The sequence below is a fragment of the Gymnoscopelus microlampas genome (assembly GCF_963454915.1).
Source record: "Gymnoscopelus microlampas genome assembly, chromosome: 18".
Classification (NCBI taxonomy): domain Eukaryota; kingdom Metazoa; phylum Chordata; class Actinopteri; order Myctophiformes; family Myctophidae; genus Gymnoscopelus; species Gymnoscopelus microlampas.
Window position 1 is genome coordinate 24,097,085 of NC_139955.1, and position 26,569 is coordinate 24,123,653.

Genomic DNA, 26,569 nt, shown 5'->3' on the forward strand with positions numbered 1-26,569 from the left:
TATTGCAGCTGAAAAAGCTTGGAATGACAGACAGTCAGATTGTGAGAAAAAATATCTGGATGTTTTTTAGGCTTACAACCTGTTTAAAACGTATTAGGGGGCAATATTTATATATAATATATATTTTTTTAATTCATGGTGTAGCCCCTTTAACCTTTTAACAAAATACTTTTTGTTTTAACAAAAAAATATCACTTACCCTACTTTTAAGGTGACTGTGTGTGTGTGTGTGTGTGTGTGTGTGTGTGTGTGTGTGTGTGTGTGTGTGTGTGTGTGTGTGTGTGTGTGTGCGATTAATCTCAAAGATTAATCTTCTTTTTATAGTTTTCTGCACATTTGATCTGTTTCTTTATGCTTTCCTCTTTATGTACTTGTTTTCATCTTATCGTTTTCTATTTTTATGATCTTTCTTTTTCGTGTAAAGCACTTTGAGTTGCATTCTATGAATGAAAGGTGCTATAAAAATAAATATCATCTCGAGAACGGTCCCACTGATCGACTTCAAACTTGCCGTGTGTATCACAGAGTTCATTGGTCGGATTAGCAGTTGTCCAGAACCAAAGTTCCAAAAATCTCTGTATCTGTCATCTGTCTGTGTCCCTTTTATGCCCATAAATGGATATCATAGTAACGATGTCACTGGGAGGGGGGGGTTATTCCACCCACTTCTCTACACCTGTAAAACTGTGATGTTACAATAAAGTTGATTCTGATTCATAGGCTGGCATCCAAGGACTCTGATCACGGATTGAATTGATGAATTGATCTGACAACGAATATTGCATAACTGGAAGGGCATGTGTTCGTACAGTATGTTGTGTGGCAGACAATGTATTGGACAATGTATTGGTAAGTTAACAATACATTGCTTGCACTACTGAGATGCACGGCTCAACAACATCAGTTGTGAGGAGATGGAATCACAGGGATTGGTCTACTTTTGTGGGGACAGAGATACAGACATACATACAGAGATACAGACAAACCCTGCCTGAACCCTTAAGAAGAGCCGTAAAAATGAATTACCTTTACCATTGAGCATACACAAGCGTAATGTGCAGTACAAAACCTGTGTGGCCCTCCCAAAACTTTTAACCAAGGCTTACGCTTCTTCCTGATTAGCTGTAAACAAACAGGACTTTCTCCCCTCTGCCTTTGTCTGAGCAAGCAAGCAGATGATGATTATACGTTAGCAGCAGCTGCCGCTACTGCTCTCGCTAACTGTCACTAAGGAACTGGGCCGGGGATGGGACTGGGGCTTGTTCCCTCCCAGGTTTTGGGGGGAGATTGGGGAGTTCAAAGTCAGGGAAGTTCAAAGCCTCTGCTGGGGGATGTTCAAATGAACCACAGCCAGCCATGAACTGAGAGGGGAGGAAGTGAGGGAGGCCACGCTGCTTAAGCTCTCTGAAGGTCTTAGCGACAATAAGGGCAGTAGGAGGACAGGGAAACAAAAAAGTCACTAATTTAATTGCGATAAGTGAAATCAATCCCCACACCCCACGTGACTGGCCATGATTACGGCAATGAGAAGTGACCAACAGGCGGAATTTCATTGGTGTACAAGTGTGGAGTTGAAATATAGATTAATTGGCGGCAGTAATCGTAAACAACACGACAGGGTGAATTAAAGGTTACATTTTCACCTAAAGCTGGAATGGATTCTGGATTCTAATATATAGCAGAGACGACGCTGAAAACATCCTCTCCTATTTCCGAGTCTCAATGGATTGATTATACTTCCAAAACAGGCCGCTGAAGCAGTTTCGGGAATTGTTTTTCCTTTTTTTTTAACACCTGCACTCCTGTTGTATAGAGTGACAGTGAAATTACAATGCATGCTGCCATTAAAATTCTTTCCATTTGCAAGAGAGAATGGAGAGAAAAGAAACGCACTGACAATTCAATGTATAAACCATTCTTCTCCACAAAGAGAGTCCTGAGACTGACTAGGTAGTACTTTCTCAAGTATCCATTTCCCTTACTGTGTTACACAATGCCATTCATTTGATGCAACAGAGTTGTGGACAAATTCACATCCATGGACCCAGGGGACAGCTGATGACATCAAAGGAATTTCCATCATGTAGGCAGTCTCAACAAAGGCATATTAATTACAAGGAATCTGGTGTTGAATAGAAAAAGCTGTCAGTTGCTAAATGAGGAAGTTTGTTTACAGTATGATAATGCCTCTGTTCTATTTTTTTGTAATGCAGTATAAGGAATGAAAACAAAATGTGTGAACTGAACGACTTCAGTTTGTTAGGTGACAGTAATAGAGGCAAATCTTCTAACAAAACTACACTGGAGATCCCTTGAACTACATTACATTGTACCTACTCAGTACTCAGGTCCAACCTTTTCCACTTCAAATGCAAAAGTGCTGCAACAACTGATGCAACTGCAACTGATTCAAGGTCACTTCAATGTACCAAGGACATTATAATCCAACTTTATTTTGGCAAAGAAAATGCTGCAAAATGGGACCTACTGTATATTAAAATGCTGAAACTAGGTCTCTACACACGCGTGCGTACACACACACACACACACACACACACACACACACACACACACACACACACACACACACACACACACACACACACACACACACACACACACACACACACACACACACACACAGGTGCACTACATACCAGCGCTTAGAGCTTTTATTGGCACTGGCAAATGTTAGCAAGCAGCTTTAGGTCTTTAGTGTGTGAATTAGCTCCAGCTAGTAGTGCCTCTCCCTGTTGTTTTTCGCCCTGATTCAGCAATCCTAGTGTTTGGAACTGGTCAGCACAGAGTGCACAACCCCTCAAAGCTCAATGGCCACAGGGAATGCCAGCTCATCGACTATTATAATGACGTGCTCTCTATCGCTCTCTACCTCCCTCTGTGCTGCTTCTCTCTCTCTCTCTCTTTCTCTTTCTGATTTAGTTTACTGTCTCTCCCTTTCTCTCTCTGTACAGAGAGATGAACAATGGCTGGTGGGATTGTGTATGCCACGATTGTGGCTGCTCTGAAAGTTCGTAGTCAACAAAAGTGTAAAAAAATTAAATACCCCATGTGGGGATTAAAATGAAATTTGCTGTTTGGCAAACTGAAAACAGAGAGATCACCATAATACATTTGACAGGCTGTGAATTGGAAAATAGATAAGCAACAGCTAAGCTCCCTGGTCTGAGAATCACAGAATACATTTGGAGCTCAATATACTCTGCTGATTCCAAACTGGTACCAGGCCATGTTTTACCTTACCTTGCTATAGGCACACGCCACAGTGAGACGATGGGGGCAGAAAACAGATCTGGGGCCTGTTGTTGACACAATGTCATGGTATGCTTATTGTGAGCTGACATGAAAACAAAAGGCACTGACCTTGAGCTTATCAAAGCGCTCGGTGAGCGAGGACACCTGGTGCTCTCGGTGGCGCCCCACCAGCTTGCAGAGGGCGCAGATGAGCTGGTCGTCCACCATGCAGTACATGTTGACCTTCTCGTTCTCGTGCTCCAGGCAGGTCAGGCCGCGGAGATGCGTGTCGGACACGGGCTCCACCAGCCGGTGGCTGGTGAAGGGCTTCTTGTTAGGGTGCGTGGCACGCAGGCAGCGGTCGCAGTACGACACCTCGCACGTCACACATGTCTTGACGGCCTCGCGCGGGGGGTCCTGCTCGCAGAATTGGCAGCCAATGCGCGGGTCCATGGCGACGACCAGGGCGGCCGGGCCGCTGTGGTTGGCGTTGGTGTGGTTGGCCGAGAGTGGCGCGTGGGAGTGGGTCGAGGTGGCCGGGCTGCTACGGGCACTGCTTCCGCACGTGCCGCCTCCGCCACCGATAGTGGCGCTAATGGTGCCGCTGTAGGGCCGCTGGGGCTGCAGGCGCCGGCTCTCGGTGGGTGAGTTGGGGCCGCTAAGGGAGGCCTTCTGGAAGCGGTCAATGATGTTCTGCAGGGTCACATTGCGCTTGAGGCCCTCCAGGCCGCGGTGGTTGAGCGTAATGACGTAGCGGCAGGTGGGGCACTGAAAGGCCGAGATGGACTCGAGTGGCTTGCTCGTGGAACAGTGGGAGACCAGGATGCGGTGGGCGCAGTTGAAGCACAGGCTGTGGGCGCAGGGCAAGAGCAGGGGGTCTTCGAACAACTCCAGGCAGATCGGGCAGGTCAGCTCGGACTCCAGTGTTTCCATCTTCAGTTGAACCGATCTAGAGGTGACATCAAATCCCACGAAAGCTGGCTAGTCACCTGCCGAGAACAAAAGACAAGCAGTCAATACAGGATTGATCTCTAATTAAGGCCTTGAAATAAAACTTGCTATCGTTTTGTAATGTCCTCTTTCTGTTGGACAGCTGCAGAGCACGAATAACAGTTCTTACTTTTCATTCACTGTTCAAATGATTTAATTCAATATACTCTGTTCATCATCACTGACACTGGCTTCAGTTACGCCACACATTTTGGTTCAGTAAAAGCCACTGACAGTCTGATCACATCCAGCCTGCACACATTGTTCTGGGACCCTCGATTGTTCACTGACAGCTTATAACACATCACTCCTAATTCCAAGTAGAAGAGGAAGGACTAGGAGAGGAGGAAAGAGGGAGTGCGGACTTTGAAGCTGAAAGACGGGAGCATGAGAGATGGGTCGGGTCATAGACAATGACAGAGACGACGGATAGATAAGCAGCAAAGGGGATAGAAAGCGGAGCTGGTAGAAAACAGGGGACCTCTCCATCTCTGTAACAGCCTGACAGCTTTGTGTCCTTCACGTCCTTTCAGCTGCACTCTACAGTACGTTTGTAGTCTAACGTGCCTATGAGCACAGAACCTCTGCCTTGCCCCCTCCTTCTCTCCATCTTCGTTTTCCTCTCTGGTGCATTTCCCTAATTACTGCCACTTGTCTCTGTTCGTCTCCTCTTGCCACACTGTTCTACGTTTCACACACTTTCTCCATGACCCAGACTGCTCTAGGGATAGGTTGAATCTGTCTGAATCTGTCTACTGTCTGGCTGGCCTTTCTATAATTGTGTCCCTTTGCACTGTTGCTTAAAACCCAATTTTGCTGCAGCAGAAGCAGTAATTTAATATCATCAACCTTATTTTAACAGCAGCAGAAGAGCAATACTAAACTGCCTGACTCCTCATTAAAGGCTCAGGACCCACAACAGAAACGTCAATCTAGTGTTGTATGACGCATACTCTCCCATAACCCTATCTGTTTCACAATTAGATACTGTAGAACTGTGGGCTGAGCGATTTTTGCATAATGGGAAATGGGAGGAAGAATGGGGTGGGGGGCATGAGTAACATTTGTGACCTTTTAACGCCCAGGTTGCTGGCGTTTATATAAATATGAGTTAATATAGAAATATAGCCTATAGAAATATGAGTGAAGACAGAGATATAGTACAACACTAGAAAAAGGCACTCCACGGAGTGCATATCTTCACCAGGCTGGGTTAAGCCAGGGCTGTATAAGTTGTGGGTTGCAGCCATCAGTGCATGAGGAGAATGGGGGAACAGCATTTATATGACATACTTTGACAACTCTACCATAACCCTATCTGTTTCACAATTAGATACTGTAGAACTGTGGGCTGAGCGATGACATTTTTGCATAATGCAAAAATATACTAGACACAACGTGGATTTATTTAATTGCCTGCACAATTTGGCATGATCTACTCTCAGTGCATGAGGATAGTGAATAGCGTGAAAAGCCAATTTGGTAATTAGTGCCAACCCGTAGTGAATATGGGCCTCACTCTCTCGAGTCAAAATGACGGTACAGTAGATAATTGATTTCAGATCAGCCTCCTCTATAGCCAGCCTCATCACCTTGCAGCATGTGCATCAAGCTGCCTGTCCCAGGTAATCCTAAAGGCATTGGCATGAAAAATCACCAATAAACCCCATCAGCGTTCTCTCTCTTTCTCCCAGTGTATATTTTACCTTGTAAAGAAATAAAGCAGGAATCGTGAAATTACAGCCTAATATCTGATGACTCCAGATTCCCCATTTAGTGAAGTGGTTCACTAAAGATTATGTCCACCTTTCCTGCTTTACTAATTGTCCATGAAATTCTATCAACTGAGATGTAGCTGCTATGAAAAGTAATAGATCAATAGAATAGAAAAATACAAAATATTTCTAGTCTGTTATGGCCTCTCTGAATATCACAGACAGTGCACATTGTGTACTGTGCACGTGTATGGCTGCTCTACACGTCAATGGTCACCTTCAAATATTCTACAGGAAGAAAGATGTGGTGTAGCAAGGACAGAACAACACAACACACACACACACACACAGTAAACAATGAATTACCATGGATATACAGTAGATTAAGAAAGTTAAAACAAAGTCGATCACTTGAGTTGGCTCCAAGACCCATATGTCATTATGTACTCCCTCCGGTACAGTGGTCTATTACCTAATTACAAATGGGACTGATGGAATTGCATTGCTACTGTTCAATAGGGATTTAGATGTTAGAACAAAGCAGACTGTGCTCAGTATAATCTCAACAAATCCACAAACTTTGCCATTTTGATTTTGATTTGCCATAAATGGTTCCAACGTCAGCAGTAGCCTACTTAATATGTACAAAAAGGGTTCAACCTTGGTCTACCATTATGACAATTGAGGACTTCTGTCATAGAAATTTGCATTCAATATGTCCTCTCCACATACTCTGTACTAATTTAAAAGTCACAATATATGAACATCACTATGTATGTGCATATGGATCAGTTATGGCACCAATCATATAAATCAATCAATCAATCTGGATACCAGTTTATCAATCTATTGGTATCCAATTTATGTCAAACTAAAACAACACAATCCTTTCTGTCCGTTTGATTCCTTATTGTAAAATGTGTGCATGTGTAAAAAAGTGAGTGTGTGTCTGTCCTTCTCATCTACTATATCTAGCTTTATTTCTGACAATGTGGCGTCCTCTCTCCCTGAACCTGGGTTCATGTACTGAAATATCATTGTGACCTTTGTGCTTATGGTGTGCAGAGCGCTTTGTCGTGTTGCTAACCATTAGCAGATGTTACCAGCTCAAAACCGGCTCGAGATAAAACAATGTCTTTGAGCTCAAAGGCTCAAAGACATCTGCGACAACAACAAAGTCTTGTCATCGTTGCCCTGCCTACATGCTCCACATGCCACAACCATGTCTGACATCAAGCTATGTTCAAAGCCAAAATGATTTAAGCGTTAACTAATTGCTTGGGAAGGGCAACGGACTGAGAATGTGGTTGTACATGTAAACAGCATGCAGCGTCTCCACAAAATTCATTACCGGGGAGATAAATGAATAACAGCCTATAGGCAATCATGCAGATCTTATGTTGATAAGAGGCAACGGGCAGCGCGCGCGTGCGTGTGCGTGTGTGTGTGTGTGTGTGTGTGTGTGTGTGTGTGTTAAATGTGCTTGTTTGTGCATTTGTCTCAGCCTTTACAAATATTTTGCACAATATTCACCTTGACTGCTATTTATCAGATGGTTTATCTGCTTGTGCTATCGCACAGCCTGGCGGTATTGGGGAAAGAGATAGAGGGAAAGAGAGACGTACAGAGAGAGAGAGAGACCCCACAGCAGCTTGCTACCTCTTGAGAGAGCAGACATGAGGTTCTGCTCTGCTAAGCCAACAATAGCCCTAATTTATCTCCACTATATCAGATAGGGAATAACTAGGGACAGGAGACTCGAGATAACGAGAGAGCGAGATAACGAGAGAGAGAGAGAGAGAGAGAGAGAGAGAGAGAGAGAGAGAGAGAGAGAGAGAGAGAGAGAGAGAGAGAGAGAGAGAGAGAGAGAGAGAGAGAGAGAGAGAGAGAGAGAGAGAGAGAGAGAGAGAGAGAGAGAGAGAGAGAGAGAGAGAGAGAGAGAGAGAGAGAGAGAGAGAGAGGGGTGGGGGGCATGAGTAACATTTATGACCTTATAACGCCCAGGTTGCTGGCCTTTATATAAATATGAGTGAATATAAACATATAGCCTATAGAAATATGAGTGAAGATAGAGATATAGTACAAAAGTAGAAAAAGGCACTCCACGGAGCGCATATCTTCACCAGGCTGGGTTAAGCCAGGGTTTGGGTTAAGTTGTGGTTTGTAGCCATCAGTACATGAAGAGAATGGGGGGAACAGAATTTATATTACATACTTTGACAACTTTTCACATTTGTGGTGCAACCCCCAATTTGGGGTTCATTGGATGTTGCATAATGGTGTTTTTTGTAAGAAATAGGCCACTCCCATTCATTTGGGACAGCCTAACTTGGCCTACTGGGAGGGTGCATGCAACGTGTGATGACGATTGGTCCAGCGGTTCGCGAGATTAGCTGCGCACAGTCACACAGATACACACACACACACACACAGGGCGAAAACGTAATCTCCGCCTCCCGGCACCCGGCCTATGGGACTGGCAGAGAATTATTCTGTTTAATTTTGAGCGCAATTCATACACTGCAGTACAGTTATTTTTCACCAAATTATTTTCATCATGGTTTGTGAGAATTATGGAATATGAACCACAATTGTCCCCTTTGCTAAAAACATTTGCCCTATAAAACAATTCTGATTGGTCACCAGTATGTGAACTATGTGAAAGGCATCTTGTAACTGAGCAGCAGCTCCTCGGTTAGCACTATATGACTTCTGTTTTGGTTGAGGAGAGACAACAACAGGGAACAAGGAACAAGGAATTAAATAATGTTCTCAGAAGAAAAGCCGCGATTCAGTATCACCAGTCAGGACATGTGACCACAAGAACTTCACTGTGTGAAGCTACAGCAGCGCTTTTCAATGTGTCTGTGCCTAAGGCACAGCTTGGGCAAGTCAAAATCTCAAGCCACACCTTTATTCATACTGAAAATAGCCACTCTACAAGCTCATAACGCATTGCGATGCCTTATGAGCTTGTATATCTCCTATTTTTATCTCCAAAGTAAACATATCAACAGATCATTGAAGAGCCAATTGAGGATGTGTGTGTATCATTAAAATGATTCTCAGAGTTCTTACAGTAGGCCTAGTAATGTGTCCAGTGTGCCAGCAGACGGACCTAATTTCTCAGCACAGAGCTCAAACACTTGTCTGTCCAAACGGTAATGTGGTGGTGTTTAACAGGGCACATCTATAATTAACACCCAGTGTTCACACACAATAAAAAGGCCTGTTAAGCTTTTGTTATATCACTCAAGGGAAACAATGTGAGCTGTGGTGGGAGTCACTTGGAACCAAATCAATTAGCCTTGTGAAAAAAGGCATTGTGCATTATTGTCACACTGAGCGGACATGCAGACACAGTCATGTAGGCATGAACATAGATAGCAGCACACACAAGTCAACTCGAGGCAAATGTATTTATGAAGCTAATTTAAATACAAATTATAGTTGCTGTGCAGCAATGGCCAGGGCTGGGCAATTTGAGGAGGAAATGGAGAAAGATAGAAAATAGCAAGAGTAGGAAGACGAAAGAAAGATACAGGAGGGTCAATAAGTAGAACTGTCTGTATCAAAATGTCATTTGTCTCTACTTCCACTACATGTCTTTCTTAGTTACCCATAGGAAGTTTGTCATTGCACTGGATATCAAGCCAGAACCTTGTGACTCCAAGGGGAGTGGTCTACCTACTGAGCTGCCCAGGCACACACCTTACTAGTTACTGTTAAGCACATGGATTTAGTGATAAGATACTGTATACTGCATAACCAAGCACATTTGTTTATTTACAAGTCTGTTCATTACATTTACAGACTTGTACTTATACTTAAAGTCTCTTGCATTACTCAAGACAGTTATACTGTCTACCACAGTATACAACTGATCTACAGCCTCATTTGACAAGATCAACTGCTCTACTAAGCCTGGAGGAGCCAAGTTTGGCAGAGAGGCGGTCTGGAAAACAGAAGGTCACAGGTTCACCTCCCAGCCCGCCCAGTAATATGTATCGAAGTGTTCCTAAGCGAGACACTTCAACTCTAATAGCTCCCCCCCAAGTGCTCATCATGACCATCTGAGTGGCCATCAGCTGGGTGAAGCTGAAAGTGAATTTCCCTAACAGGATTAATAAGGTCAACCCAAAAGACAGACTGCCACCCCCACACACACACACACACACACACACACACACACACACACACACACACACACACACACACACACACACACACACACACACACACACACACACACACACACACACACACACACACACACACACAGACACACGGGACAGTGCTCAGCCTTGTCAGCATATTCAAGGGACTTTCACTCGATCAGCCTTGATGGATAAAATCCATCATACTAATCAATCCATTCAACGCACAATAAATATCCCAAGTTCAAATGCTTTTGAAGAATGTGGCCAGATCCTTACACATATCTGATATGAATGTGGCCAATTTTGTTGAGTTGTTGATAACACTGTTATGTTTAAAAAAAAAAAAAAAAAAAAAAAAGACACATGTTTATTTAAAGGCGCAAAGTCCCTTGAGGGTCTGAGTGTTTGGTAAATGTGTGTGTGCATACATACTTTGACAAAGAATGCGTCACCACAGAGAGTGGTATTTTTGGAACAATGCCAATTAGCCTTGTGAAAACAATGGGGACAATTTGCTTGTAAAACCGATCGCTGTGTTCACACTATTGTTGAGCCAAAACGAGCACTTGTTTTATTCGTGGGGGGTATGGGGGGTACTGGGTCATCACAACAAATCACCACACCTTAACTTGTGAACCACTGACACAAATCTACTTCGTCCATAACAACACAGGATTTGATATTTCAAATAATGTATAGCAATAATTGATTTAAAATTAATTTATCTGATCAGCATAGCTTGATCGTTCATAAGCCTGATTGTCCGGGGGAAGTAGCTATTTAGCAATCTGCCCTTGGTTCTGCAGCTACAAAGCCATTTGCCTCTTGGTATGAGCGTCTTAAAAATGTGGTTAGTTATGGCTATGATCTTTGATAATTCAAAGACAAAAGTAACGCACATCCTCCATCTTTGGTGATGGTGAAAAATACAAACAACAAAATCATGATAAAAGTCACTGTGGCTCGCAACTCACTTTAGAATGCTCCAAGTCTTTTTATTCATAATTGGAGCATTCTAAAGTGAGTTATGATCTTTGATAGTCCTGCAAGCTTCACTGATACAATGTCCGTCGTAAATATCCTGGATGGAGGGAAGCTCACATCTACTGATGCGCTCAGCTGTCCGTATGACCCTTTGCATTGCTTTGCGGTTGAGGTCAGTACAGTTCCCATACCAGGCAGTGATGCAGTCAGTCAGGATGCTCTCTGTGGCACCTCTGTAGAAGGGCCATAGAACCCATACCAAACTTCCTCAGTCTTGTGAATCGCACCACAGCATCACTGCTGGTTGCATCACTCTGAGTGCAACTGACTATCGACGGAGGTGACCGGAGATCGATGGGAGCGGGTGTTTATGTCCGAAGTTTCAAATCTGGTGTAGAAGTAGTTTAGTGCAGGGTTTTATGGTTTGTTGGTTTCTTTGTTAGTTCTCTAGGCTTTGTTTTTTTTAAGGAACTTGGGGGGTGCAAGGGTAAATGAACTGCCCACCACCACGGAGTCGAGGGATTTTGATCCACCGAGGTGCTTCCGGCATGGCCAAGCGTCTATTTGAACACAATTGGACTGTGTTCGGGAGAGCGAAGCTGGGCAGCGGGGGTGATCTTTGTTGCTGCACGTACTGTACTCCTACGGGCTGGGGCGGCACCTGTCAGCTGGGAATGTTGAACCGAAGGCTTAAGACGGAGGCGCTACGTCTTCCCAGTGAGGGCTCCTCACTGGCAGGTGAGCCAGTAGGGTACAAATGTGTGAGGAGGAATTAATTGGCATAATAATGATTACATTAGGTTAATAGAAGGGGGTAAAATACAATTGGCTATTCTTCAGTGTTTTGTTTCTGTGACTGACAGGATGGCATAGCGATTGGAGACAACTTCCACGTAATGTATGTTCAACAGTCTGGTGTCTTGTCCTTGAGAAAGACAAGGAACCCCTAAACTTCCCTTAAATGAGCTCAGAGAACTGTGGATTCCCATGACTACCGGGGTTTAGCCTTTCTTTCGGTAAATGCAATACACACAAACAAACATGGCTGTCCAGGACACTTATAGAGCAGGCAAACTGTGCGGATGGAACCACCAAATGATCCTGGATCGGAGGTGCCAGACTGTATGCTGATGTCAGTGTTGGTGAGGAACTGAGGATAGTACTGTGTAACGTTGTGTCAGGAACAATAACTCCCTTCAACTGATGCCTGGTCTACAGATAATATTATACTGCTACCGATATGCCAGTTAGACTGGCTGTGTAATATGAGTGCTACAAATAGTACCCTGTCAGCAAAATCCCTAAATGACTGATTCCCTGGGCAATAAAAGGTGTACGCCACAGCACATAGTGTATGTAAAAGTGTGTGTAAGCACACATGCTCGTCGTGAGAATTGATACCATAATGTACAGTAGGTGTACACCATGTTTGTGTTCTGCCATATGCACGAGGGAGTGCATGAGAGTGAATGTAAGCTTGTACAATAGGTCGTCTTTTTTAAAACATTTTAGAAAATGTTAAACAGTGCTTTTGTAGTTAATTCAGTGATGCCTTGGCTTATATCCATCAAGGTGGGTCTAATGAAGCTGGAAGTATTTAATTGAATCACCTGGCCATAGGTTATGAGGACAAAAGCGCAGTGAGCCAATATACACACAGAGAGAATTGTTAATCTTCTGTTAATGCCTTAAGACATTTGTCCAGATGGTTGAGCACTGAAACCACAAGGGCACTGAATTAAAGCTGGACCACTTATGATTTGAACAAAGGATTCTGTAGATTATGGGCCAAGAATCTTTAACAAAAGTAGTAGACCAGTGTGGAAGAACTGCAGGAAAAAGGAGTGTCTCAAAATGGAATTAAGCTCCAGCAGGTACTGTAATTAGATTGCTGGATTCATTGCTTCAGAAAATTCCATGCTCAATGTCAACACTTATACTGTAAATGGAAGGCTTGGTCGTGACTCACTGGAGGAAGTAGCCCCTTGTGATGGCCCAGTGTCGAGGTAGGGATGCATGGGAAAGCTATTCATTTCGATGATAGGATGGGGCGTGCCGAGGTGCAGCCAAACCCAGATGTTGGCCATTTATCAAACACTCCTTGTTCACTGAACAGAGAATAGAACAAGTGATTACTTCCAGAAGAGGCTACGCTTAAGTGCAAGATGGCATGTAAATTCGAACACGCACGGACACACACACACACACACACACACACACACACACACACACACACACACACACACACACACACACACGGATACTATATATCATCACTTGTTCCAGCGTCAGCATCCAATCCATCAATCAAACTTAATCATCACACTCCAGTGACAATCTACTTCGTATCACCAGTTTATTACTGAACACTTGGCAGTGTACCTGGCAACCCCGCACCCCACCCCTTGTACAAGGTTTCCAACCACCTCTGTGGAAGCTGTCAATCACTGCCATATCACAGCAGGGGTAGAGGAGCAGAGAATCACAGAGCTGGAGTTTAGAGGCTCTGAAGAGAGGAAGAGGATGTAAACTAAACATCAGGGGGTCAAGCAGTCTTTTTTTTCCGGGAGCTTTGGGAAAGATAATTATGCTGTATTTTTCACCATGTGACACTGTGGCTGGGGGTAGGAATTAATATTGATAGTGTCGTCACGTGACAAGGTCAACTATTACTGTGACATTCATTGTTGTGTGACATACAGTATTTGGGAGAATATCTTTTTGATCTGATGTGTGGGGCTAAACGCCAAAAGACAAGCAAACAAAAAACACTATTATTCCCAATGGGTACTGGGGAAGTGCGACAGCCCATACCAACAGGTAGCTAGTTAGTGGGGTCTGGCTGAGGTCAGCTGCATTCAGGGTGGCCAAAGGCCGCTTCTCCACAGAGATTTAGAGATAAACAAAGACAGATGTGTGCTAGCCAGCTAGCCGGTGTGCATTGGGCCTATAACCTGCAAAGCTAGATCAGCTTCAGTCATGTTGGTATGCGGCAAGCATTCCTCAAATATCTTCCAGTGTGCAAAAGGTTATACAAAACATTAATTACAAATCACTGACTTACTCTGGCACCTTGCCTGTGTGGAACGGGAACTCATTACTAATTAAATATCCATTCAGAAGCAAACGGAGAACGGGCTAATTGGAGTTGCTTTGTGGAAAAGGTTAAGGTATGGTTTAGGATGACAGTTTGTTTTCGCTCTCACTCTCTTGATAGTGCAACGAGTGCCAAGATAAAACAGGAAACTTTCATGTGTTTTATGGGTTAGGCCAATACTAAGGCAGAGTCAAACATCAGTTTTTCCAAAGTAAATGGTGAGCCAATTCAGTGTTGGTAAATGGAAATAAATGTATTTTGGCGAGGCAGGGACTAATCAAGGACAAAATGAAAGGACCCATAAAACCCCTATAACATAACACCGCTGTATGGGTACTTTTATTAGTGACTGTGTCAGCTAGCTTAATTCTAAAGCCCTGGCCTTAAAACATGGCATTTTCTCTAATCACCTTCCCTAAAAACAGGACTTTGTTTGAGTGGATTCAGTGGAATTCAATCGCGTAAGTGGATTGAAATGGTGCACATTTTTTCGGAGGGCAAGTAATTTCAGAAACTTGGGTTAAAAATACCCACAGGCATAAGGGATATGTCAGGACTGAGAACTGCTGAGGTTTTCCAGACACGTGGAGACTACGGCTCTCCTTTTCTATGGTTTTGGAAAAAGGAAATGGCGGTGCACAAAATGAGGGACCGCCAGTTGACCAGAACACACCAAAACTGTACACATAATTACACAAACAGGATCAAGTAGCACATTAAACTTGTCATGTCACATTTCTGTGCAGCCTTTGACAGAGGCCGTGTCCACTTGCAGTTGCTATGCGGGATAAAACAAAATATTCAAGCACATTACAGTATGTGGCTCTGCTGGCCTGGGTTAATTTTTTCCACCCTTCCCCTCTCTCCCTGTTTCCACTCATCTCTTCTTCCTTCCTCTATTTCCGTTTCTCTTTCACTCATCCCTCTCCTCACCTTTCCCACCCCCCCCCCCCCCCTCTCTCTCTTTCTCACTCTCTCCAACACTCCCACAGTGCATGCTGATTCAATCAAACACGTGATTCCTATTCACAGAATGTAAACAGTTACACAGCCAAATCATTTTACTTTTAGCACAGTTCACAGACCGACAAAGGGCAGACTGTTGCAAGGACCAGCTGCCCCCCCCCCCCCGACACACACACACACACACACACACACACACGCACACGCACACACGCACGCACACACACGCACACACTTTTTAAAATTCTGAACAAAATTCTGTCTAAATCTGGCTACACTACCAGAAACCATCCCACAGCTATCTCTGACACTAATGTCACTAATACCGTGGGAGAATGACAGGAAGGTGTATGGCCGGAACCGTGTCTTACTGTAAAGGGTGATTTATACTTCATTATGCACTGGTATCATGCCCCTAAAATAGCAGATCTATAAGCTCACAACGTGCCATGCTGTGACGCCTTGTGAGCTTCCAGATCGGCTATTTTAAGTAAACTGCACAATTATTACGGTGCTTTAAGAGTTTCCTACCCGATTCCCTAGTTACCAATGTCGGCTATTGATGGGGAAAATATAGTGGGACTCTGAGGACAAGTTAACCTTCGTCACCTCACCACAACTCCATTTCGCCCCAGGAGCTTTTCATTATGGCATGACATGCCGGCAACGCAGCTTGCGATTCAGATATGAAATGATGTCGTTACATTTGGGAAACTGGCATGCTGGTCCGGGCTTCACGCTGTACAAAGAAAGTAAAGGATTAGAAATAAAAATGAGTATTATAATATGTAATGACATTGTGGGTGGTGGGTTGATGCGTGTGGTCACAGACAGCTTACTATGAGTTCATATATTCTTCAGCTTGCATACATGTACAGTAAATAGGCTTTTAAGTTATGCTTTTGTAACCTTTGCCTAAGAGTTAATGTATTCTTCAGCTTGCATACATGGCATTTTAAGTGTGGCTTTTTCAACCTTCCTGTACATACAGTACATAATACATGTGTTCATTTAAATTGCAAAAAATACTATTTTGGTGTGTAAAATTAGCAGGGTGTTTGCACATTTGGGTGGATGCATGCTTGCTTTGTCTCTCCGTGTGTGGGTAGTATACTGTATACAGTACACACAGTATGTGCCAATGTGTGATGGGAGTGGGTGGATTATGGATGCATGTACAGTATGTGCATCATGCTTTTGTGCGTTCATATGAGTTTATGGGCTTCCATGAGTTGGATTAAGTGAGACACATGTGCATGCGTGCATGAGTATAATACCACCTACAGCTGGTACTCCAGGTGTGTACACAGTACTGTGTGTGTGTGTGTGTGTGTGTGTGTGTGTGTGTGTGTGTGGGGGGGGGGGGGGGGGGTTGCATGGACACCTTACAGTAAGTGTAATGCTGTGGACACACTAGCAGCGACAAAAGCTACAAAACGATCAAGCATGGTCAGCTACATCGCTGCCAAGTCTCAGTTGAAGTGCTGCTCAAAAAACACTGCGTAAATGAAAAGGGTATAGGGTTAAATACATTAGCACAGGGAACTGTTAAACGGCATACGGCAAGAATTGTTTTTTCTTCCTTTTACGGAACGGAGCAGGAATTGCAAGGCGAGAGGTGTGGACATGGTTAGACATGGCAAAAAAAAAAAGATTGATTGATGTTCATCACTGGAACACTCAAGATGTTTTCTTTTGGTGCATTACTAGTGGAGTGGAGTTGGTCAGTCCTTTGTGGATGGAAGCTGAATATACCGCTGGCGCTCAACCTACCTCCTAATTCTTTCTGGAGGGGTTAAGAGGGGTTAACTAGGAGAGCCTCCCGCTTCCTCCTCGTTCTCACCTCCGCCACCACCTCCACACGGTCCAGTTAAGCACCAACGGACGGAGCTGGCCTTTTTCAACAGCCTGTTCAGTCTGCAGAGAAGAGGACGCTGGCCACTAAAGACTGATACATCTGCAGCATCCTGTTGCACATGTTGAAGGACTCGAGCTTCCTCAGGAAGAACAGCTTGTTCTGTCCATACCTGTAGAGGGTCTCTGTATTGGTGGTCCAGTTCAACTTGTTCATGTGTACTCCTAGGACCGTGGCCGTGGGTCCATGACACTGGCACACCATAGATGGTGGTGCCCCCTGGGTAGAGGGACAGGTGTAGCGACAAACAGGTGCGATCCTGTGAAATGGTCGCATTTGTGCTTGTCTGATGCTCATCATTGTGGTCACATAAAAAATACACACTTGAATCGCACTGCATTAAACTAGACACACTTCCATTAGTATCATCACACGTTTTTGCAATTGCACCCTGTAACTTTTTTTTTCACAGTAGTGAATAAGCCTATAAATCAGCAAAAATAATTGTCTTTTAGACGTTATAAGGAATAGTTTCAGGTTTTGATTTGCTTGCCCATGTATTGACAATGATAGATTATGTATGTAAGGAACAACTTGTGCAGAAACAAACACTGGTGCTATCCTTTAATACTTCTACCTCTCACTGCTTCAGCAGCCAGTGGGTAGTCATTTTAAAACTGTCAGACTCTTTCTCTCTAACGGTCTTATCAAGCCTCAACAGAACACAATGCAAGAATCCTGCGCTTCTCTCACTTCTGCTTCACCTTCATTATGCATGCACATTTGCCCAGGTGAAAACAAAACCCGGATCGGAACTCAGTGCAGATGCTTATAAGATATTTAGACGAGCTTGAGCATGCTAGGAGGAAGCAAGGGAGTAGAAGAAAGACACCGCTAACTTGTCAACAGGGGCTGTAATCAGCAAGTAAGCTAACACCCAGCACACAGGGACAATAAACATAGCACCTGGACGCAAATATCCAGTGTCTGGGACAATTCTGGGACAGCAGAGAAACTGCACTGTAGTTTGTAATACATGTATTGATCAAACAGTTAGTAATAAACAAGAAAATGTAAAAGGTACAACCAATGAACAAAATAATAATGAAAACTGATTGTGGCCACCCAGGGTCATTTAAAAATTGTATTCATCCTACTATAATTCTAGTAACCTCTGTCTGTCTGTAGTGGTAAGTGTCTGTAGTGGTAGGTGAAGCTACCCGGTTCTCCTCAGTGGCTGGACCAATTGCTCTGATTTTGCACACAGCCATTGACCATTACCATCTGAACTTAACTGTGAAGCCCGTTTTTCAATTTCATCAAATCTCAGCTTCTTATTAGCGTTTATCTGTCAAACAATGTCGCCTCCCGGGTTGCCAGATCATGTGCGCATATCCCCCCACGGATGCGTCGACCGGGTATGGTCTAGTATATAATAACTAGAATAATTTCCATGGTGTATCTACTGAATTTAAATGTTTATTTTTTTGGGGGGCGGTTCCTCTCTGTGCCCTGAATAGGTGTTTCCTATTAAGGAGATAGGTGGTGTACTGCTGCTTTTTTACTGAATTGAATAATGTGTAGGAGTAAAAAATTACTTTTTTTCTATCAATTACACATCCCATGAAGCGTTCAATTCATGGAGATTTGTTTGTTTTGTTGCATTCCAACGCCAATAATTTGATGACCCGGTCAGACTCTTTGAGTCTCCTACCGGCAATCTGGGAACCCATCGTCAAAAAAAAGTTTCAATTTGCTAAACCTACTTAGCTGAATCGGTCTTGAGAGATTACCTATCGGAGACTCCGTCAAAAATCCATGAATTAACGGCTTCATGGGGTGTGTAATTGATAGAAAAATAAAGATTTTGGGTGAACTACTCCTTTAATGTTTTATGTAAAGCACCTCGGATTGCCTTATTGTTGAAAGTGCTATACAAATAAACTTGCCTTGCCTTGTCTACTTCTGTCAAGAGAGGTACTGTTACCTCATTTGAAAGTCTGTACCTATACTGTCCTTACCATCCTTTAATATTCAGAGTCAGCTGTTTGAAATTAGGGTGTTTCAGTTGTTCTATCTTTGTCTGTCTGTCTGTCTCCTACTTTGCAACCCACCGTTTCTGTCTGCCTGGCTTATTCTCTTATAAACCCTGGATGTCACTGCCAAAACTGATAAAATAATGTTCTCAAAGTCTGTTCACAAAAAAGTGTATATTGGACAAAAATATTTTTAATAACCGCCCAGCACATTTTGAAAGACAGCCCACCTTGAAGATTGGCTGGAAACTAGAAAATTGATTTGACTCCTTTCTATATTAGAAAAAGCTATACTTCAAAACTATCTAACATGATGCCGTTTATAATTCCTCAGGGTGGATCTGCAAATCTATAATGGCATGAAAAAAACAGGATGATTGAATGAAAAAGGCTATGTTGCATTATCTTGCAATTGCAAATCCTTTTGTTTTGTCTTGCCTTATAAGCGCACTAGTTTGTGTTGACAGTTGACACAATTCAGTTCAAATGTGTTTACACTTTCATCCAACAGCACTGTTTATGTATTTGCATGTGCCTGCATTATATGCATGTACTAGTACAGTATACTGTATGCATAGGACTAGGCTGACAGATTATCTCTACATCAGAATTGTCTATAAATATGCAAATATTCTCCATGTTATGGAAAATACAAAACAACCTAGGGGCTATATACTGTATAGTAGTTTGAGCTATCATATTGTGAAGCTTTTTTTCCATTCCCTGTCCTGCTATGCCCCATCAGATTGGAAAGTCTGTAAAAAAAAAAAGAAAGAAAAAAGAAAACCCCAATCTAATCCTATAAGAAGACTGACAATGTATTCCATAGAAGCCGGCTAATAGTAATAAGTAGCATACATCTTTAAAATAACAATTTTGAGATCTCACTGTTTGTGTTGCAAATGAGCAGCTCTGATCCATAAGGTGCCAACCACTAAATCAATGCCCTGCCAAACCGCATTAGAAAATAATGACATTGTCCATGCTTGTACTATTGATTAAGAGAAGATAAATGCCTGGGTCAATACCGAGACCTTAGATGCATCAACAATACTGCCTGCTAATATGACATATATCTATAATAAATGTCTAAGAAGGAAAATAGCCTAACTTTGTATCAAACTACAGCAAGTTGCATGGACAATGTTGGACAGAATTTGTGGGATAATAATGATCAAATTGCAGGCAGGTGTCCAACAAAACACACCCAATGAAAAGTGCAGCACCCAAATAACCACATGGTGCAGGAAGAAATACAGACCAAAAGTTCACAATACAAAATATCCCACAACGATACTCTCAACTCAAAGTACACAACTCAAGCACATTTAAATAGCCCCTAACCACTGTTATAGACTCAAAGGGCTTTAGACCATCAATCGGGTAACACAAACTAAATAAATAAACTTCTATAGGGATGTATGAGTGTATGTGTATGAGTGTGGTGTACTGCTGGTGTGCACCACGCATCAGAAAGAGAGCCAGAGTGAAACCAAGTAAGAGAACCACTGAGCGCAAGATGGAGAGATTTAGAAATACTGAGTAGCTTGCAGTTGCAACAGTTTAGGCCAGTGGTTCTCAACCTTTTCAGGCCGTGACCCCCCACCCTGACAAGCACTTGGAATTGTAGGAGTTGAGGCATTACATTTAGTTTGAGTCGGTTCCACAGATAAATATTGTGAAAATAGCAGATTGCTCACAACTAATACCTTGTAGGAAAAAATCCTCTTTCTTATATTATTTGACAATTTGGCCAATGTTTGAGCAGTATTTATAGTATAGTTTGTTGATTTCTTTTGATGCAGGTTTTTTTAGGTATTAAAAAGGTCTTAAAAGTCCTTAAATTGTCACTTCACTGTCATCTGGGCACCCCCCAAAAATCCTGTGGGGTCCCACAAGATTTGACCCTTGGGGTCCCAACCCACAGGTTGAGAACCACTGGTTTAGGCACCACTGTGTTGGTTACCGGTATGTAACTATGACGTGTCAAGCAGCTGACCAATTTGGTGGCTTTTTTTAAGCTAACCTCATTCCACTGTTGCTCGTCTCTGTCACGTGCAGTTTGATATGTGCTTATTTGACCCAGTGCCACCCCGGCACCACCACTAGAGACTCTGCTTCCCCTGTGGGTTCTGCTTTCCCCTGGGGAACTGTGATTTTTCTCCCATCTAATTATCTTCTAATTGTGCTGAGCAGGGAGTAATGTAGCAACGCCTGAATGCCACGATCAAATATAGCCTGATATTCACACCAAAGTATTAATAAAATCTATACGTGAGTTCAGATGTGTGTGGTATGTGTATGTGTGTGTGTGTGTGTGTGTGTGTGTGTGTGTGTGTGTGTGTGTGTGTGTGTGTGTGTGTGTGTGTGTGTGTGTGTGTGTGTGTGTGTGTGTGTGTGTGTGTGTGTGTGTGTGTGTGTGTGGGGGGGGGGGTTGTACATTTGTAGTCTTGCGTTAATCTCTGTCTTAAAGCGGTAGTTGGTGGAACAGCAGCAGGAACGTCCGCTAACAAACCTACGCAACAACATGAGGCTGTCCTCAGTCTTTATTGAACAAAGATTTTAGAGCCTGACTTGTGAGTTTAGTACACATGTGCCATGTTTTTTTTTATGCTGTTCATTAAATCTGCCTATGCCTGCAATCAGCAGGCCTCTGACTTCCAAATTGTCTGTGCTACCAGCCAGCCACGGGAAATACATTTGTTCACCTGATAATACAAAAAGACGGTACAGATGAAAGAGTTGTCAAAGTTGTCTCGGCTGAATCGTCCGTACCAACTTGACCTCATTGTTGGGGAGCAGTCTGTCTCGCACTCAGTCGCCCTCTTAATGGGAGTCTCAGACAAAGGTGTGGAATACCAAAATGAATCCATGATTCACTGCTTAAAACCTAGATTTATTCTTCACTGTAGCAGCACTGCTGTGCTTGTATCATGAAATATGTATGAAGCACTTATAGTAAAACAAGTAGAAACCAGCACAGTTTAGGTGTGGATCATTTTGGATTTTGGCTGGGAACCCTTATGTCTCAGTATAGGCCTGACTGTGGCATGTATGAACAACATGTGCTCAGTTGTGTATTAACAGGGCTGCTGGAGTGCGAACAGCTACTGTACAGCTTGAATGCAAGCTTACTTACAAGTTTCAGCTCTCCACACAGTAACACAGTTAGGAGTCAGAGAGGAATATAAACTTACAGATACAGAGTACAGACACTGAGAATGTGTGTGTTTGTGTGTGTGTGTGCTCGCTCATGTGTGCACGGTAGGGCACACATATAGCAAACTTTTGCCTCGATTACGATAAAAAAATATATATATATAATAGTGAAAATAGCAGATCAGCTATGTTTGCACACCACCATTGTACAACAAAGTTTAATACATTAAGTGGTTAATCAAACTAATCGAGTTCATTATAACAAATCTATAAAGAAAATTTAATGTGGATTCTTAGATATATTAGAAATGTTTAACCTACCCGAGCAACATAAAGTCGGTTATTGGTTCTAACTAAATATCGGTTTTGATATATTTTCAGTTAATTGCCCAGCCCTAGTCTCTGAGAGTGTGTGTGTGTGTGTGTGTGTGTGTGTGTGTGTGTGTGCACGAACATGTTTGCACACATGCAACAAGAAAACCGAAATAGATCACAGAAAATGAGAGAAAAAAGAGAGCGTGTGGAAAGGGGGAGGAGAGATGGAAGACCTTGCCGTCAGGGTGACCCCTTGGGGGGGAGTTCCTGTCCCCTATCCCACTCCCTCGCTCTATAACGTCAGAGCCTTCTATTTATACATCAATGTAATGTTTGGCATTTCCTTCAAGCAGGGAACTATTGTTTTCCTTGGACGCTGTTTGACTGGCCTACCAGACTGCGTTGTCTGGAAATGTCAGCTGTTTGCAGCTCTATTTGTTTAATTAGCTTCATTTATCACAGCTGGCAGGGGGGTAGAGATGGTACTGTATGCTGGAAGGCAAAGCAGATTGGTCACATTGATATATTTTCCACACCCTATATTGAGGGTTAGCGTGCACATCCAAAGAGACTATATACTGTATCACCTTAAAGCAGAGGTCTTCAACAGGGGGTCCGCGACCCCTAGGGGGTCCGCAGAGGTACTGCAGGGGGCCGCGAAATTGTTGTTTGATAAAAAATAAAAATAAAACGTTTTAAAAACGTTTTGTTATTTTTTTTTCCAAAAATGTCAATATGTCTTTAAACATAACATGACATATTTTAATAGCTTAGTATTGAATGCACAATAACATGGTATGTTTATACATATTTTGTAGAGAAAGAAAAGGTCTTTTGCACACCTACTGGGACAACCTGTGGGTAGGAGCAGGCTCCAGGCAACCATTTGTTCATGTTTAATTGTTTATACATATAAAACACACTTTTATACATAAATATACGATATATGTGGTGGCCTACCCCCTACCCTACGAGGTAGGGGGTCCCTGCTCCATCACCCCATCAGTTTGGGGGTCCCTGGCCTGAAAAGGTTGAAGACCCCTGCCTTAAAGCATAAAGTAAGATACGCATACTGTAATATTGAAAGGAGAAAACATTCCTCCTGTACCTTTCTCAAGTGATGCATAATTTATACTACATCACATGGTGGTTTCGCATGTTGACAAGAACTGATCTTCAAGCTACTGTAACAACACGATGCAACATGTTGTTAGCTTGTAGATCTGTTCTAGTCGATAAGCGACACTGTCATATGAGCTGCTTTTACCATACAAGCATAAACCTGGCTGGAGTATGAAGGGCACTGTAATGAAAACAACAGAAGATAATTATTTTGAACGGGACAAAGATGCCTTTAATAGTTCTTTATCTCTGAGCTCAGCTCTTTACTATCGCGGCCCCTTGCTCTAGAACTACAACCACAGAAGACAAATCAATAGCTATTTAGTTAAACAATAGCTGCACAATGTTGTTTTCTATGTTTTCTAAAATAGCTACTCCCCAGGGTGCAACAATAGCCTAACCAAACAGAGTAGTTGTCAAGGTTAATAGGGTCCACTACTACTGAACAATGACTTAAGAGAGTGGAGAAATTGTGAAACAGCTTTTTTTGTGGCAGGCAAGTTCACAGCAACGCCCACTCTGTCTCACACAACTGGTCTTCATGAAGTTGACTTGCCCTGAGCAGAGAAGGTTCACATTCCAAAGCATTTCAACAAAATCAACAGAATCTGAACTTTAGCTTAGGAGGCATGAACAAATGAATTATGACTATCACTAGTGGGACTTAGCATTATATTGTCAATTTGAATTTACAGATAATATAACATAATGTACTTGAACTAAAAAAAAAAGGAATTGGATTTTCACCAAAACGTGTGAGCACAGTATCTGTGTCTGTGTGTACATTTTTGTGTGGAATATCTCCTGGACTCTTCCCTCTAGCCCTCTGACCCTCGACACCTCCTAGAATCTACCAAACTTCATGCTCAATGTTTGATCTTGTCTCGTCTTGGTGTTTTCTTGTGTCTCATCGCTATCTATCTCTATCTCAGTTTATCTAACACCTGCTCCCACTTGCCTGAGAACTCCAAGCACCAGCTCTGTCTGCCTGCACCGGTTTGTGCCAAAAAACATTAGCAAGTTGAAATACGTATTACTGTCCCATAAAAGAGAGGCAGGTAGATTAGATTAGATTATAGACTGACTGTCACTGTCAGACAGTTGTTACAGACAGAGATAGTAGAATGGATAGGTAGATAGAGATGGAGGGAGAGAGAGTATGATGAGTCTATAAGGATACATGACGGACTGCAGGCTAGCAGAGCACCCAGCATTCATCTTACACTTACACGCCAGGGTGCTTTACATGTATTTTTCCCCAGGGCCGATGTCCATCTCTCTCTCTCTCTCATATCCCTCCCTCCTCACACTGACTGCCCACCTCCAGCACCTCCATGCCCTTACATCCAGGCACCTAATGTAGTACACTCACTGCACTGTACCCCAAGGGAGAGGCTTCTCGGGTGGGCCGCTGCATAACTGCAAAGCTGGGTCTGATCCTTGGCTCCTGGTGCCAGCAGGTGAGATCATGGGAAACACGTGTGGCTCTGCAGGAGTACACGCAGGCAGCTGGCTGTTAACTAGCGCAGTGGGAAATTGGCAGCCAACTCAAGCTCAGCTGCTGCTGCTGGGCTAGGGTAGGACGGCTCTCTCTCTCTCTCATTGTGTGGGAGGATCCTTATATACTGTACAGAGTACGATATAGTCCTTCAGTGTTTGTGAGTTTCACAGTCAGTTGTATTTTACTCTTTCATATAACAAGGAACTCATGAGAAAAACGTTACTATCAATGTGTTGCTCCAGGTTGAACAGGAATGATGCAGAGTTCAAATGCGGTGAAATGCGCACCTGTAGTGATGGGGTGACTTTCAATGAAAACAAGTATAAAAAAATATATAAAGGTAACACTTTGAAGCTGTCTTCATCCAGGTTAACCACTTAAGTCCTATTTCAAAAACAGCACACATAGCCGACCTACAACCTCACAACATGTCGTGATGGGAGCATGTAGATAGGCTATTTTCAAAGGTTTTTCCTATAATGACATGCCGAAAATAGGGAAAGTGGTTAATCAGATTAACCCTGAAGAAAACATCTTAATAGCTGCCGAAATGTTGTTTAATCTCAAAGTATTGCATCAGAGCTACTGGCTACTTTTATATCTTTATAAATAGGAGTGATGACATCTTGTTCACCCCATTCACCCCTGGAAATGTGTAGCTGATTACTATCCACACCTGCAGATCCCTGGGCCAGTACGTCTCAATGCATAGTGCAGTTCAATATCTAACTGTGGGCTAATCTATGGCAATCGCAAACTAATATATTGCCGCATTTCGGCCTCAGCCTTCCTCAGAGCAGATGAAAACGTTTTTAATCTGCTCTGAGGAAGGCTGAGGCCGAAACGCGTAAGCGTTCTCAATACTGTAAATGAGAATTTGTATCTGAGCCAGTCTTGCATCCTTTATTTTGGAGTGCCGCTTTTTCCACTTCGGTGGTATTTGATTTAAGTTATACTGTATGTATAGCAGAGCACCCACTGCCTAAACTAAAAAGGCATCCAGAGGAAGCGCACCTGCTTTTCTTTCTTACCTAATATATTATAATATTACCATTGTTGGGGTGATCCTCACAAATTACTTTAAAAATCAAGGGATTCTTTGATTCTTTGCCCCATGAGAAGCCGATGAAACCTTTACTAAAAGGAGTTCTTGCCTTAGACAGAGGTGCAGATGGAGACATTTGGAGTATTACCCTGTCAGCTGTCGAACACATGCACCATGTGTAATCTGTTGTGCATATCGTTTGTTTATAACACACTGTCATTAAGTTAACCTCATTTTGAAATGGTTTGTACTTCTCTAAATGACACGCACTGAGATCAGAAAGCATGGGGGGCAGAGACAGAGAAAGAGAAGGACGTGGGAGAGGGACGGTAGAATGTAGTTAGAGAGCTTTATGGTGGATGAGAAGGAAGGATG

The 26,569-nt window shown here is 43.0% G+C and overlaps 1 protein-coding gene across 3 annotated transcripts in view; it reads right to left on the reverse strand.

Moving 5' to 3' along the window:
• mid2 (midline 2) overlaps positions 1–26,569 on the reverse strand; it is a 103,209-nt gene that overhangs the window by 71,520 nt on the left and 5,120 nt on the right. For all 3 annotated transcript variants that reach the window (XM_084041953.1, XM_084041951.1, XM_084041952.1), the window contains exon 2: positions 3,382–4,241. In XM_084041953.1, the coding sequence (XP_083898079.1) occupies positions 3,382–4,185 (804 nt within the window). In that variant the 5' untranslated portion in view covers positions 4,186–4,241. The remainder of the gene's footprint in view (positions 1–3,381; positions 4,242–26,569) is intronic.